Source organism: Parasteatoda tepidariorum, chromosome 5 (assembly GCF_982258835.1).
Source record: "Parasteatoda tepidariorum strain Cologne lab strain chromosome 5, Ptep-v5.0, whole genome shotgun sequence".
Taxonomy (NCBI): Eukaryota; Metazoa; Arthropoda; class Arachnida; order Araneae; family Theridiidae; genus Parasteatoda; species Parasteatoda tepidariorum.
In genome coordinates, this window is record NC_141759.1 from 20,197,286 (window position 1) to 20,213,054 (window position 15,769).

General features: G+C 31.9%; 1 protein-coding gene across 12 annotated transcripts in view; it reads right to left on the reverse strand.

Annotated features, from left to right (window-relative positions):
* Positions 1-15,769, reverse strand: part of LOC107453029 (epidermal growth factor receptor kinase substrate 8) — a 151,007-nt gene that overhangs the window by 3,651 nt on the left and 131,587 nt on the right. For 9 of the 12 annotated variants that reach the window (XM_087163500.1, XM_087163495.1, XM_087163499.1 and 6 more), the window contains exons 17-19: positions 14,788-14,914; positions 1,234-1,296; positions 210-390 (exon numbers count right to left, since the gene is read on the reverse strand). In XM_087163500.1, coding sequence (XP_087019626.1) covers positions 210-390; positions 1,234-1,296; positions 14,788-14,914 — 371 coding nt within the window. Of the gene's footprint in view, positions 1-209; positions 391-1,233; positions 1,297-11,297; positions 14,915-15,769 lie in introns of those variants that run through there. The other 3 variants (XM_087163501.1, XM_071184753.2, XM_087163494.1) reach the window with 2 other exon arrangements.

A 15,769-nucleotide genomic window follows, 5' to 3' on the forward strand; every position in this document is an offset into this window, starting at 1 on the left:
ACGCATAACTACCAAAACAATAGATTTTGTACACGCAAGTTTGAATTATTCAAATGTCAATTTTTTTTTCAATTATTAGTTGTGAACTCGAATATTACTGGTAAAAGCAGAAATAAATTAAGTAGTTTCGTCACCTTTTTTTTAAAAAAGCTTCATTTGATCACTATTTTTAAATTTCAAAACACTTGAGTGAGTTACTTTTAACTAACCTGGAAGCAAATCCTTTGCTAGTCAACCAAAATTGCACTTCTTCTGCGGAGGAATCAGGAGTTATGTACGCAACGGCGAGAACTTTTTTTGCTAGAGTCAGACTGACTCGGCGTTTCAACTCTTCATGCAAACGATCTTGGAGATTTGCAAGAATGTCTTTTTCTTTTGTTGATGTGTCTACTGAAATGATTGAGTAAAAAAAAATTTTTTTTAATGCAATTTGATGATATGTTGTTACACCTACATGTTTGAGAGATATAAACTGATAGAACCCAAACTTTAGTGAAGGTGTTAGTTTGACCTACTACCATTCACAGTCTTAGCGGTCTTTTCGGTAGACCAAACTCACGTGACTATGATGGACAAAAGTAGGTGAGTTGTGACTGAGAGTAACTTAACGATTATTATTATTTTTTCTGTAGTGATTTATTTAGGAACCTTACTCTCTTCAGAGGAATATCCTGCAATATTTTTAAAACTAAATTGGTCGCAAATCGTATGGATTTTATGCAAATTTTAATGTTCCGCTGTGGACTCATCGTAAAGATACGATTCTCAGTAGAACACCGAAGTCAAGCACCACTGGCTTCAGTCAGAAAGCGGGTTGGTGATAATTTTGATCACTCTGCTTAGGGATCGAAGGTACGAGATATCGGTCCTCGTTAAACTGTTCTACAATAAAGTTCTCGACTTCGTGAGCTGGTCATCGGGCTTCCAAAGCAGAGGAGCCAACCCCTCTACAGAAGATCAAAATTGCGATGGCATGTATTTGGATCATCCGCTGATATGTTTCCCAGACCGTCGCTAATAGCCCATTGTGCAGTTCTAGTGCGACGCAATTATAGTACCTACCTACTTCTACAAATTAAGTGAAAATTGGTAACTGTGCCGTTGCTTATATGGATAGTTTTACATCAATTTTAAATATTGCACTTGCAAAATGTCATTGGGAAAGGGATAAAATGAACTAGCTCAAGCTTCTTAAGCTATATATAAATAATGCAAGATTAACAGTTTAAATACCTTCGTTTTTCCTTAGACTTGGTATATCAATTGATGAAGAATCAGAAAGTGAAGTTGTCGAATCTAATAAAATGGAAGAAAGAATTTTACTTTAAATTTAAAGGTTGCATTCAACAATAATAATTATTAATCTGACAAATATTTCGACTTATTTTACACAGTTTTATACCAATTTTCCTGCTTAATCATCGAGAAGCAATTGTTCTCCCTCCCATGTCCGTATGCCCCTGTTGTCTTCGTCAGCATTTCTTACCTCTTCTTTCTGAACTCGCAACTTCACAGCTAAAGATTGTTCTTCATGCCTTCAAATACGTTGCTTGGTCCTCCCCCCCCCCAAAAAAAAATCACAGTTTTGTGGCTAAAGATTGTCCCTGCTGTCTTCGTCAGCATTTCCTTGCTCTTTTTTCTGAGCTCCCAGCGAAAGACTGCTCTTTATGCCTTCGAAAAGATTGCTTTGTTCTTTCCTTTCAAAACCACATCTTCACGACTAAAGATTGTCCCTGTTGTCGTCGTTAGCATTTCTAAGTTCCCCCCTTTCGTACTCGCAGCTAAAGACTCTCTCCATCTTATTTGCTCCGGTCAGCGGATGAATATTTTAGTGTGATAGTCTTTTAATTCGTGATTCTTGGTTTTGTAAATTGGATTTAAAGGGTTTTTACTCACCACTACTTCTAAGTTTTTCAAATGCTTATGTGATATGCCACTTTGTTACCGGTAAACCATATTGACCTTTTAAAAAGTTGTCAAGATTAACCGAAAATCTGGAAATTTCAGTTTGTAGTTCTCTACCGTTATTGAAAATATTATGCCGAATCCGGAGCAGTTGATATCCCTGAATTTAACACGTTCACGACGGGGTGACCCACCGGTGGGTCACGCTAGATTATCTCATCTTGGCAGCGCTCCGGAGTAAAAACTGGTAACAATAAATTTCATTTTTGATTTTTTTTCGGGAATAATAAAAATCCAGTATTCTACCAGTATTTTCTCTTTTCCCGTACCAGTATTTTCACTTTTCCAGGCGTGAACGTGTTAATGGTTCAATCCACAAGGGATCGACCAATTGAAAAGTTCAGAGTGATGATAAACCCAGGAACGAGGGATGAGAACCAGGACGTCTTGGCTCTTACATTGTCAGAGCAGCAGACATAATTGTTAGTTTAATTTCCAACTTACCTGTTGTATTATTTGTTAAGTCATAAGAGACTCATGTAACTCGATTATTTTCGTAACTATGTATATAGTTTTGTAAATATTTTCTTTTATTATCACACCTATTTATGCTTATTTTACTAGCATTTTCATCATATTTTTTAACCATATGTTAAGTGGTATTAGACTTACCATTTTGGTACCTGTCATCCCCTCTTCCTCCTGCTTATTACTATCTACCACAATTTCCTTATTAATTGTCGGAACAATTTCGACAAATCGGTAAGTAACGCTTCGTGACAGCTTACTGTGATTCGCATCATTTCCAACTGTCCCACTAATTAAATGACTTTTATGTGTTTTATGGTGATTGTGCAAACTGTGGGTATTATCTTGGAAATTCTTCGTGATTGTGTATTTTCTTTAAGTGTTGAATGAACCTTGAGTGTAAAGGTTTAAAATTACTTATCGTATTCCATAGTTTAACCCCTTAACGTGCTCGCTGGAGTCGATTCGAGTGCACTAGACAGACCAAAATGAGCACATTCACTATCATTAGAGCACTGTCGTGTTTCATATAGCTGTAATTTTCATACTCGAATACATATAATCATGAAATCAAAATAAACCTATGAAAGCTAGGAAAAAAAATCCTTTTACTAATATTTATCATTTACTTAGGATTTTAGGATTGTAAGCTACAACATTTGCTTTTTCATTATATATATATATATATATATATATATATATATATATATATATATATATATATATATATATATATATATATATATATATATATATTTTGTTGACTAACATCAACAAAAAAAGCTAGGGTTGTTAAAAGCTTTATTTTTCAATACGAAAATAGTCAACAAAGCATTCTCATAAAAATGTTCCACTCCTTTAGAATGATTTTATAATTTCTGGAATTAAAACTAGAACAAAGGGTATTACTGAGAACTTGGTAAACGCCCTCAGTCGATTTTGGCTTTTGCAAACATGACTTCATGCAAGACCTTTCCAAATTTGCCAAGAAATTGCCATTCAAAATTGTCCAGATCATTTATTGCTAAAAGAACGATGGCTTATATAGAGTTAGTGTTGAATAGTTTAAATAATTTTGTCCAACTTGAAGCTATTAATCTCGTTCTCAACCGTCATGTTGTCAATTCAATATAAAGGGGCGAATTCTGTTACGGAATTACTTTGTATTGAATGTGCATTCTAAGCATAGATTTAAGATAAAAGTAGTGTTATGTTTTCTTCGTGAATCATGCTTCGTTATAAGAAAAAATAGGAAGTAAAAAAAATGTCCACCACTTAATAAGTTAAACCATTTCACATTCATTTTAAATTATCTCAGACACTCCCTAGAAAGTAAGATAAATGCAATTATTGTCATCTATAGCGAATGTGTCTAAAAAACAATTTTTATCCAGATTCTTGCAAGGATTCAGCACTAATACTATTCCCTAAACCAGCGAAAGATTCATCATTATTTGAAAACTATAGAACTATCAGCTTACTACCTAACCTAGTTAATAAGCTGATAGGCCTGTATCTTTGAGGAAATAATAAGAAACCCATTCTAACATTTATACTAAAAGAACAGTAATGGTTCAGAAAAAGTCTGGCCTGGGGGTTGGAGACCACTGCCTTATAGAAATCAGAACAAACTTTTCAATTTTCGTCATACGAAATAAAAGCTTTATTTTATTTTATTTATTTCAGTAATAATAGCCTGAGCTCAGAAAAAAAATCAACAAATATATTATTCACTTATTTATTTAAATGTAAACCACACAATTAAAAAAAGTCGGATCACTCCCGTAATTTTTGAATTTAGGGTGGACTTTCCCTAAAAGTCGAATTATCATTCTGTAAAGTGCTTTGGCAATATCTCAAACAAATATCCTAAAATATAAATATGATTTAATGGTAACCGAGCCAGAAAATGTGTATTTTGACCTCTTATTCTGAAGAAAGATATATTTTTTTTATTGGATTCGGATTTCCATCCCCCTCCCCCAAAAAAGAGTTAGTTTTTATAAATTAACCAATTTAACTGCTTAACCCTTTAATGGGTCATTTATTTTTAGTAAAGGTAAATTAAAGTATTTTTGGAATTGAATTTGTTAATTGATATAAGAAGAAAAAAAAAATAAATAGGAACTATTAGAAACGTATTGACTTTTATTTTTCGTTATTTATAAAATAAATTTTATAAACGCTACAAACTTCAAAAGGAATTATGCATTTTATAACTTTATCCGTTTGTTTTAAACTAACAAATGGTTACCAAACTTATTCAAACGCACTTCAAGAGAGCTGAAGTTATTAACAAATGGAAACTTAAATTAAAAGTGGTGGTAAGTATACTTCCCACGACTTTCGAAAGGGTTAAAGTTTAGTTGTTTTAATGTTATTTAAATATGATTCATTTTTTGTTCATACCTTTCGAATGATTCATTAACTTAAAACAATTCTTCTGTAGAAAGTAATAAACCCCTTGACCGAAAATAAGGATTTAATATAATTATTTTGTCAATGATGAATTGAGAGGTACAATTTTTTTTTGTATATACAATGGGAATTTTCATATTATTTTAAACTTTAAACTCATTTTTCCTGCCATTTCTTTGCAAAAAAGAGGTTAAAATTAATTATGAAAAATTTATAATCGAATAATTACACAAGCCTGCGAAATTGAACTTTTTGAAAAATACAAGAGAAGTTATTGTTGATTTATATGTTATTTGATGTGCTGATTTTGAAAATGACCTTCATTTTCCCCAATCACATCAGGATTTTTTATAAAATCGATATTAATGTTTTTACTAAAATCCTATTTGGAAAGGATTTCTCTCAAATAATTTTGCATGTACTATCCGGTAACTCTTCTCTTCATTCATTTTGATCTATGTAAAATTTAATCTTGTGAAAGAAAATTGATTTTTGAGCTATCAACTGATATTTTATAGGATAAAATGAATAAAAAATACTGTTACCAGACAGCAGAAGTCACCTCTGGTCAAGAGAAAAACAATAAGTTCTTTGTGTAACTTTTTACATCAGTTTCTAGAAGAAAATCACCAACATACCATTTTAATTTGTTCTTATTGAGATAAATTACGTAAAATTGACGATTAACCAAGAATAACAAATATTGTGTATGTGTATATGAACGTTTGAAACAAAAAGCAAAACAAGCAAAAAACAAAAGAGAAAAGTTTCTATTTATGTATATACTCATTTTCCTCTGAAACTTATTTTTGATGATCTCCTTTCATGCTTAATCTCAGGTTTATCCCGAGCTATCATCCAACAGTAGTTAGTGAACATGTTCTTGTCCCATCTTCCTTGATATTTATGCTAAATATCTCTGATATCTTGATGGAACCTGTCCCCTTGTTCTTCGCTAACTGCTTCTAAATTTTCAGGGAAAAAGTTCACATGTGAGTGAAGGAAATGCATTTTTACACTCATGGAGCAACCCAACGTTTTAAATTTGTCCAGCATTTTCATTACAATTTCCTTATAATCAGGATCCTTGTAGTTACCCAGAAATTTACTGACGACATCTTTAAAAGCAACCCAAACTTCTTTTTCCGTTTCTGTCATGTTAGTCTCGAATTCTTTATCCTTCATGAGTTTGCGGATATCTGGACTAACAAATATTCCTTCTTTCAACTTAGCTTGGAAAATACCTGGAAACTTTTTGCACAGGTATTTGAAACAATTGCTATCTTTTGGAACAGCCTTGACAGACTGCTTCATTACACCTAATTTTATATGTAGCGGAAGCAACAATATTTTTTTCGGACCAACTAAGTTGTTTCGAATAACGTTCTTGGTGCCTGGGTCAAGATTTTGTCTTTTCGGCCATTCTTTTTTGACGCAATGTTCAGTCTTGTCACGGCTGTCCCACTGACGAAATGAAACATGGGTACTTTATAAATCCCTCTTCTTAATCAAGAAGCATGGAGATAACTTTCAAATCACCGCAAATGCTCAAACTGTGGTCGATATATTTTATTTTGTTCAGGACGAGAGCCAGGTTTAGTCTTTGATTTTTTCGGTTATACCCACGAACATGGCAGGAACAAAAATAACAATCATCAAAGTGATTTTGGGGCTCTCTCCTCGTCATAGGAATTCCAAATCATAAAGCAGTCTTCTTTCCTTGATGCCATAAGCGTAGATCATTGAGACACTGCACACAAACTTTATGAGGTGCCAAGATTTGTCCTGATCTCCGAGTTTCTAGTCAAAATAAGCGAGATAAAGTTGTCTTACATAGTCTGTAATGCTCCTCATACGATTTTTAACTACACTATATTCACTGCATGTATAACAAAAGTCATCTGGGAAATTTTCACAATGTCTTGAACTCAAAGCCATGTTTCACGAAACGCACAGAAAAAAGCAAACTTTAAAATGTCTCCCTATAACGCTTGCTAGTGCTTCTGAGAGGTCAGCTGACATAGATAAGGATTCTCGCGACGCTATTGGTAGAGAGAGATTGTTACAGAGAGAGGAACGGTGACAGGAAGTAGTGATAGAGGGGTACTTTTGTAGATTTGACCAAAGTAGAATGCTGGTCCATCAAAAAAGGAAGAAATTCAAAAATGAAAATTTTTTTATGGTAAATGTTCATAAAAATTCCAATAAAATTGAATTTTTCTAAAAAACGTGATGTGCTGGACATTTTTCATTATTATTTTCCATTTCAGCACCAAAAAATACATTAAGTTCAGCTATCAGACCCCTTGTATTTTTTTCATCGCAGGCCTGTGTTATTAAATGGTTCACCATTGTGAGATTATATCGCCAAATTGCAGTTTTTCAAGCTCTACTTCATTCGAATCGGCCTCTGAATGAAAGAGTTATTCCTTATTATAATCATTTTTTTTATTAGGAAACGCCCATATTTTAAATAGTTATCTATATTTAAATAGTCATCTGTATTTTATGTGACATTCTCTTTTCTTTAAATTATGCGTTTTAATTTTATCATATTATTTGAATATTATTTATTTCTTATTTAGTAATACATTCATTTAAACAATGATTTCTTACAATAGGGCTACTATGAATAATGCTGAAATGAAAAGTGGACAGGTTGAATAAGAAAATATTCTTATTGGAAATCAAAAGAAATCGCCATGATTTGTCGTGACGCAGGTCCCATGGTCTATGCCTTTGCTGTAGAAAGGTTGTGGTTGTTTTCGGAGGATGTCCTGCACAGCTTCTTTCACTTCGTCGTTAAAATGGAGCCGTGTCCTTCGTAATAATTTCTCGAGAGGCCGAGAGATGTGAAAATTATAGGATAACAAATCTGGACTGTACGGTGGATGTTCAAAAAATTCCCAACTGAAATTTTGTAATGTCGTCTGGGTGTAAAAGAGGACGTGTGAGCAGTCATTATCATGGAAAAGGATCACTTGCTAGTTCAGAAGGCCAGATGGTTTATTTTTTATTACAATCCGTAGTTTCATTGGAGTACTGCATTATTGTGTTGAATTAATAGTGCTTTTTTGGGGCAGGAAATCAATCGTTGCCTTGATCCTGACGCATCAATGTATACCACAACTTTCCTCCATCACGAATAGCTTTCCCTGTTGAACGTCGCATGGAGTGCAATCTTATTTACGATAATCTTTCATCCCAATTTGGAAAGGGGGAAAGAACTGATCTTGATCCTGAGTAATTTCTCACCTCTATCGGGAACAGGGGAAAGAAATGATCGTGATCCTGAGTTATTTCTCTCTTCTATTGGGAAAAGGGGAAAGAAATTGTCGTGATCCTGAGTTATTTCTCACCTTTATCGGGAACAGGGGAAAGAAATGATCGTGATCCTGAGTTATTTCTCTCTTCTATTGGGAAAAGGGGAAAGAAATTGTCGTGATCCTGAGTTATTTCTCACCTTTATCGGGAACAGGGGAAAGAAATGATCGTGATCCTGAGTTATTTCTCTCTTCTATTGGGAAAAGGGGAAAGAAATTGTCGTGATTCTGAGTAATCTCTTACCTCGACTCTATAAGAGTATGCATCGTATGCAGCATTAAGTTCCGGTTTAAGTTTTTTTCTGGACACTTTTATGCTGATCTTAAAATATATATATTTATTTCTTCTGTCTTCTAGCAAGAAAATGTTATCTTTCACATTTACAAGCTTTCGCTAATTCGCAAAATTCCATGTGTCTCAAGGTCATTGCTTCGCATACTGCCACGAGTAAAAAAATTTATAATCAGATGAAATTTCTTCGGAGTTTCACTAATTTAATTTTAGATTTTACTATGAGATACCTGCAAGTAACGTGGTGTGGTGTGAGTATCCCGATCCAGATTGGTTGCTGGAAACGTGGCAATGATTTACGTTAGCAACTATTCTTTCCATTGTATTTCGAGTAAGCCAAGCTCGTCAAGGATAAATTCTCTTAAGTGACACATTCTATTTTCTTTCACTAACATATAAATTCTTTCACTATACATTTCTTACTTAACACAAAGACAATCTAGCAGCTATATAGAACATAAACACACTAATTATGCATCGAAGATGCTGGGACACAAAACAAAAACATATTACAGTTACAATAAAATGCGCAAACAAATGATAAATCTACGATAAGTAAAAAAAGTAGACGAGAAACAATTATATTCTAAGCAATACGGCGTTGCATTTAATGAACTTCACATTAATTAACATTCTAACTTATATGAAGAAAGTTGAGGGGTATGAAGTTAGTTCGACTGCATACCTGCCAACTCTTCCGGATTTTCCGGAAGATTTTGTTTTCATATTTAAAGTGGTAGTAAATATATACTATTTTTTCTTTTATAAACTTATTTTTTAAATGATTCTGATCACCACTATTCTTACAAAAACTAAGCACATATATTAATGTGCGTTACTATCATGGTTGCCAATTTAAGTTTGCTCATATGCAACGTATTTGTTTGCTTAAAATTGAAGTTTTAATTCCATTTTAATACCACTGGGAAAAATGATAATGGAAGGGATTAAAAGTTGGCAGGTATGCTATAGGGTGTGTTACAGCATTTGCAAAAACATGATTTTGAGAAAAACTTTCGAAAATGAGTTTATTATTTATTAAGAATCCCTGTACCCTTAGCTTTCAAAAAATTCTTTACTCTTCTTCGTACTACAATTATTTGCAAAGTTATAGCAGTTTTGCAAAGTGATTCCAATGGGTAGACTAACTTAGTCTTTAAATGCCTAGTCGTAGTCTTTAAATGCCTAGTCGTAGTCTTTAAATGCGTTTATCTCAAGGTCAGATTTTTTTTCTTCTCGCTTTTAAAAATTTACTTTTTTAACAACATAGATCCGTAACTCAGAAGTACATACACTTAAAAAAGAAGGAAATAGTTCAAAACACAGTTCTAAACACAACCTTCTAAATAAAATCCACAAAGTATTTTTGGTTTTAAACAATAGAATTTGTTTTACTGTGTTTAGCTTATATGCAAAAAAAACTCTTATTTTTACCTAAAAATGGCCATTTAAAAATAATAACAACAATAATAATGTTTTGCTATTTTTGTAAGTTTTTATACATAAAACTATTTTTTTTAATTTTATATTAATATTTAAGAAAAAAAGTTGTTGAAACTAGATCAGATCCCTTAACCCGCCATCTTGTTTGCGTACGATCAGCTGACGCTGAGGTTCTGGGTCTGCATATCAGCGCTCGTCTTCTTCCCGAGTTGTAAGTACCCAATTTTCCGCAAAATCTCAAAAGCAACTCGAGTATTTTTCTTCTGTCTTACATTCAAGCGTAATAATAATTTTCTTTTTTACCTGATTGCCAAGCACGAGACGTTTAAAATAGAATTTAAAATTGATACGTCTAGACCAGAAATTAAAATGGAATAAATTGAAAAAATTAAATAATATGCAAACCTGCCAACTTTTACGCATTTGGCGTAAAATTTTATTTCTACATTTAAAGTGGTAGTAAAATGTATGCTTTCTATACATTCTTGCATTTATAAACATAATTTATTATTTTTTTAATCCACCACTAATTTCAAAAAAATTAATTGTATATATAAATATGCAATACTATCGAAAAAGTCCACTTAAACCACTCCAAAATACTGCGTATTTTGCCTAAAATTGTAATTTAAATTCCATTTTACTACCACTGGGGAAAATCATCCTTGAAAGGATTAAAAGTTGGCAGGTATGAATATGCATGCCTGCCAACTTTTAATCTCTTCCATTATGGTTTTTCCCAGTGGTATTAAAATTGAATTAAATTTCAATTTTAAGCAAAAAAAATACGTAGTATTTGAGAAAGCTTAAGCTGACAATCATTATAGTAACACATATTAATATATATGCTTAATTTTCTTAAGAATAGTGATGATTAAAATCATGTAAAAATTAAGTTTATAAAAGAGAAAAATAGTATAGATTTTCTACCACTTTAAATATAAAAATAAAATTTTACGCCAAATGCATACCTGCCAACTTTTAATCCTTTCGAGGATGATTTTTCCCAGTGGTATTAAAATGGAATTTAAATTGCAAATTTAGACAGAAACTTATGCTGTATTTCGGAATAACTTATGTGAACTACTACAGTAATATTACATATTAAATATATGCTTAAATTTATTTAAAAATAGTGGTGGCCAGAAAGATTATAAATTAAGTTTATAAATGCAAGGAATATATTGAAAGCTTACATTTTACTACCACTTTAAATATAGAATTAAAATTTTAAGCCGAATGCGTAAAAGTTGGCAGGTATGCAAATGCGTAAAAGTTGGCAGGTATGAATATGTATAGTTTTATCGATATTAAGATAAAAAAAAGTTGGCAGACATAGAGAAATGATTGCAACATGTAAAACAAAAGAAATATTAGTAAGTCTAAGATGCAGATTACAAAATATCTCTTTATTCTGAGAATTGATGGAATATTATAAACATATAAAAAGCAACAAGAATATAATATATCTAGGTAAAGCATTTCTCCTGAGTAAACGAGTTGCACTATTTACATATACAAAACACAATCTTATAAGAAAATACAAATTCCTGTTCAAGAAATTTACGCACATATTTAAACAAGAAAAATATTATAAATTTTTAAGTAGAAATAAAATATCTATGAAATGTTGAGTAAAAAAAAACAATCTAGCTTTTTTAAAAAAAAAAAAATCCTAAAATTTCTACATAATCTAACAAGTGAATAAATATATACAATTACAAGTTTGTTGACTAAGCTTGCAAATAACATTAGGACAACATTAATCTATGTTTATTAGGATTCAGAACGGATTACTTTAAATCAAAAGTAATATATACAAGCAATTTGGTTAAAATATATACATAAAGAACAAGAGTAAATAACAAAATCTCTATCGAATTATGTTCCATCAATGCACGTTTTTAAACTGAATTGTAATATGCGTGCTTTGGAGATAATAATTATCGCTTATAAAGAATACATACATGCATAGCTACCAACATTTGCACTTTTTGAAGAATGTATTATCTGGAGGTAGCGATGAGTTACTGACTTACTGGAGTGTTAAATACTTGAATCTGTTGTATGAACAGTTGCTTTATACTCTTTCAGTAGATATATTGCATTTTAGATGCATATTTCATTTTAAATATATATTGCATTATAGATGTATATTGCATAATAGATGTATTGCGTTACACTCTTTGTTAATAAAATAGGCATCCAGACATCTCCCATTCTCCTCACTTTTCCCCTCTCTGTCACCATAGTTTCGGCGAGTCTTGTTGTTTCCCTACGTAATTACAGGCTTAGGGAAGAAAAAATATTACCCGGTACCATGATAACGTAGAGGGAGAAAGTGTGGAGAATGGGAAAATTATGTAACCTTGAAACGCAAGTTCTAGGTATTCATTATTATTTGAAATTCGAATCTATCGGCTATTATAGGGTTGCCACGGGTCTAACAAATTTTAAAAAGTGAAAATGAGAAAAGAGAAACGATGCAATCTAAATATATTAGTGACCACCACTACTTACAATTTCTTAAAAAAGAGAAACTTCCGTTCTACGTTTACTAGTATTAAACTACACTTTTAGATCTCTAAAGTAAATAAATTCCTTCCAGAAATAACGTAAATATAATACCTCTATTAAAAAAAAACTTTAAGGTCTGAGGAAACCCTGCCATCAGACCTCTCATAATTTTTATTAAAAATTAAAAAACAGAGAATAAAACATCCAAACATAAATACCACTTCAAATATAAAAAATAATAATACTTTTTCCAAAAAAGCAAAGTGTTGGCAGCTATTTGTGTACAATGTAGCACCTGTGAAACAAAACATTTAAAAGTGCAATTCAATGTGCAGAACACGAAGTTGTTCTTAATTTTTAATAAAATATTTAGTTGCAACACCTGTACGGTATGCATGAATTGAAGTAAAATTGTCGTTATACTCTAAAAACAGTTTCAAAAATGCTTAAAATAATATAAAAATAGCATTTCTTTTTTATTTATAAAAATATTTTAATAAAATGATTTTTAAAAAAACATAAACAAATCTTTCACTCCAATAAAATAATATATATTAATGAGCAATGATTAACACTAGGGGTGGGCGTCATCCAATTTTAATATCGCATTATATTCGCAAAAAATTATTGATATTTCACTATATATCGCTATAATTTTTATTTGATTAATTTACATTTAACATAACTTCAAAAGCAATAGAAGAAAATGTATTTCCTTAAAAATATTTATTAGTCATAATATAAAAAAGTCAATGAGTCAGTCATTATTAAAAAAAACCCTAGGCTAGTGAGTTCAACCGTTGTCTGTTGAATCGCACTTGATAAATATCGTTGACACTAACAATTCCGATAGTAACATATTTGAATATTATCGTTATCAAAAGTAATCGAGATATTACTATTATTGAGAATTTTTTTAAGCTCGATATTTATCGTAAGGCATGGTGTACTCAATATGTGTGGAAAATATAACGTTTTGGTGATGTTAATAAAAATATCGATACTTAACCCCTTGGGGACGGGTGATTCAGAAAAGCATTCGTACAAATTCAGAATCAAGTTGCAAATAAATAAAAAACGGTAACTTAAATGTAGCCGTTACTAATTTGACAGACTTACTTTGCTTTTATTTTAATTATTGTTAGTTTAATCATATATATAATCAATGTTAATTCAAAGTATAACTAAATAGTTTTAATTTGAACAAAGTAATGGTGAATTAAATAAATCAAAAAATTATAACTCCGCCCACAAATAAACTGCTAAAGAAATACTTTGATTACCAGTTTTATCTTCTTACCCTGATTGATACAGTTTTTTGCTGTCACGTATTTGTGACAGTCGGCGCGAAAGGGTTAAAGATCGATATTGATCTATATATTGATATAAATAATAGAGAGATTAAGGATTTTCACTTAGTAAGCCTCATGTTCTTTTTAAACTGTATAAAGAAATGAGATTGTTTTGTAGCAACAGAACTGTGCGGAATATACGAACGCGAACGTGTGGTATATTGTATCTCTCTACTATAAAAATACCGATGATCGAGTGCCGCATCAGAAGTTTTGATTCCGTTATGAAAATCGTCATTCTCATAAACAATATATTTTCATACTCAAAACTAAATAGCATTCATTACTGCTATTACAGTTAAACATAAGACAGATAAACAATAATTAAAGATGATACACATAAGAGTATTAATGGCAATGCAGTCAACTCTGAATTCCACAACTCTCATTGCATTTTGTTCTTTTTAAAGTAGTATTTACATATATAATTCACATAATTACACGAACGTACTCTGCTCAAGCAATGAGACTCAACGCTTTGTGTTTATTCTAGCGCCTCTGATCGTCTCATTTCTCTTAACAGCTGTTTATATACAAGAAACAAGTTTTCCAACACACGAAATGCCCGTCGCCATTTTCCCAAAGTTAACAAGTGACCCAAAAATTCGTTAATATGTGACTGATCACCACATGTAACGCAAACTATCTATAGTTGAGGTAAATCAAAATAAACAAAGTAAGTTAAGTCTAACAATAAAGGACACAGTAGCTAACTCTGTATCAAAACAAGATCATTCTTCCTACAATAAAGGACACAGCATCAACAGAAGTCTAGTAAGCATTCAATAACTATAACACAGGGAGTGTCATTCATCAGGTATAAGCCATAGTTTTTTTTTCTTCGTAGGATACTGCATCTATAAATTGCAAGCCAAAGGATTTTTTTTTCGTTTCGAATCTGTCGTCTATATTGGCAGAGTGAAGGATGGGATAGTATAGTTCTTGGAATAAGGGAGGAGCATTTGTTCTAAAAGGCTATATTGAGCATTCTAAAAGTATCGAAATTCACCTTTCTTGCCTTGGCGTTCTCTTCTAACCCAATCAGCAGGAGCAGGCTGAATGGGGATAGGTCTGTGAGGGGGACTTGATTCTTTGTGGCCATTTTCGCTGGCTGGTTTTGGAACACTCGATTCACTCTGTGAAAATAAGTTTACTTTAGTAAGATAACTAACTAAACAAAAGCAAGTAAAATTATTTAAACGAAATATCTTAATATATCAATCATACTATTTTTCATTTCAAGTAATTTTTCAATCACTACACATGAAAAATTCAAGGTATCGTATGAAATGCAACTTTATTGCAGTTATTTCGTGGTGACACTTTTTAAAGAGTAGTTAACCTTATTTTACAAGTTTAGGGCTGCCAACTTTCTACGCATTTTTGTTAAAATTCCTTATAGTGGTATAGTTCGTTCACCAGGAGTTGACATTTTGCTCCGCCTTCATCACGTGGTATCCGACGATACTATTTCGCCATTTTTGGGAGAAGGATGTGAACAATCCTGAACAAGGTTACTATTTGGGAATCGTATGACAAAAATATTCATTTCGCAATCTTTATGTGCATTTTTTTAAACATTAAATATTTCATAAATTTGATGGTATCTTTTGAGTGAATAGTTTGTCTTTTTGAGACATTTTGCTGCTGTTGAAAGGTATAATAGCAGATGATAAAGCGAAGTAAGTGACTGAAAAAGAATTCATTGTTTGCTTTTGGTGCGCATTAAGAGTTGTCTCATTTTCAAGGGCGGAGGTGTTTCTCCTCTTATTCCCGCTCTGAAATGAACTCTGCGTCCAAGAAGATGGAGCCAAGCGCCAACTCCTGGTGAACGAACTATATATGAGTTTATGTTTTAATGTATTATTTTTTATTCATTTGTACTTATTTTCCTTACCATTACATGTAAATTATTTAAAAGTTCTACGCTATTTTGTTCCAGCTCTTCGGTGGTGAGGCTTTTAAAACGTTGGCAAAATTAACAAAAATTC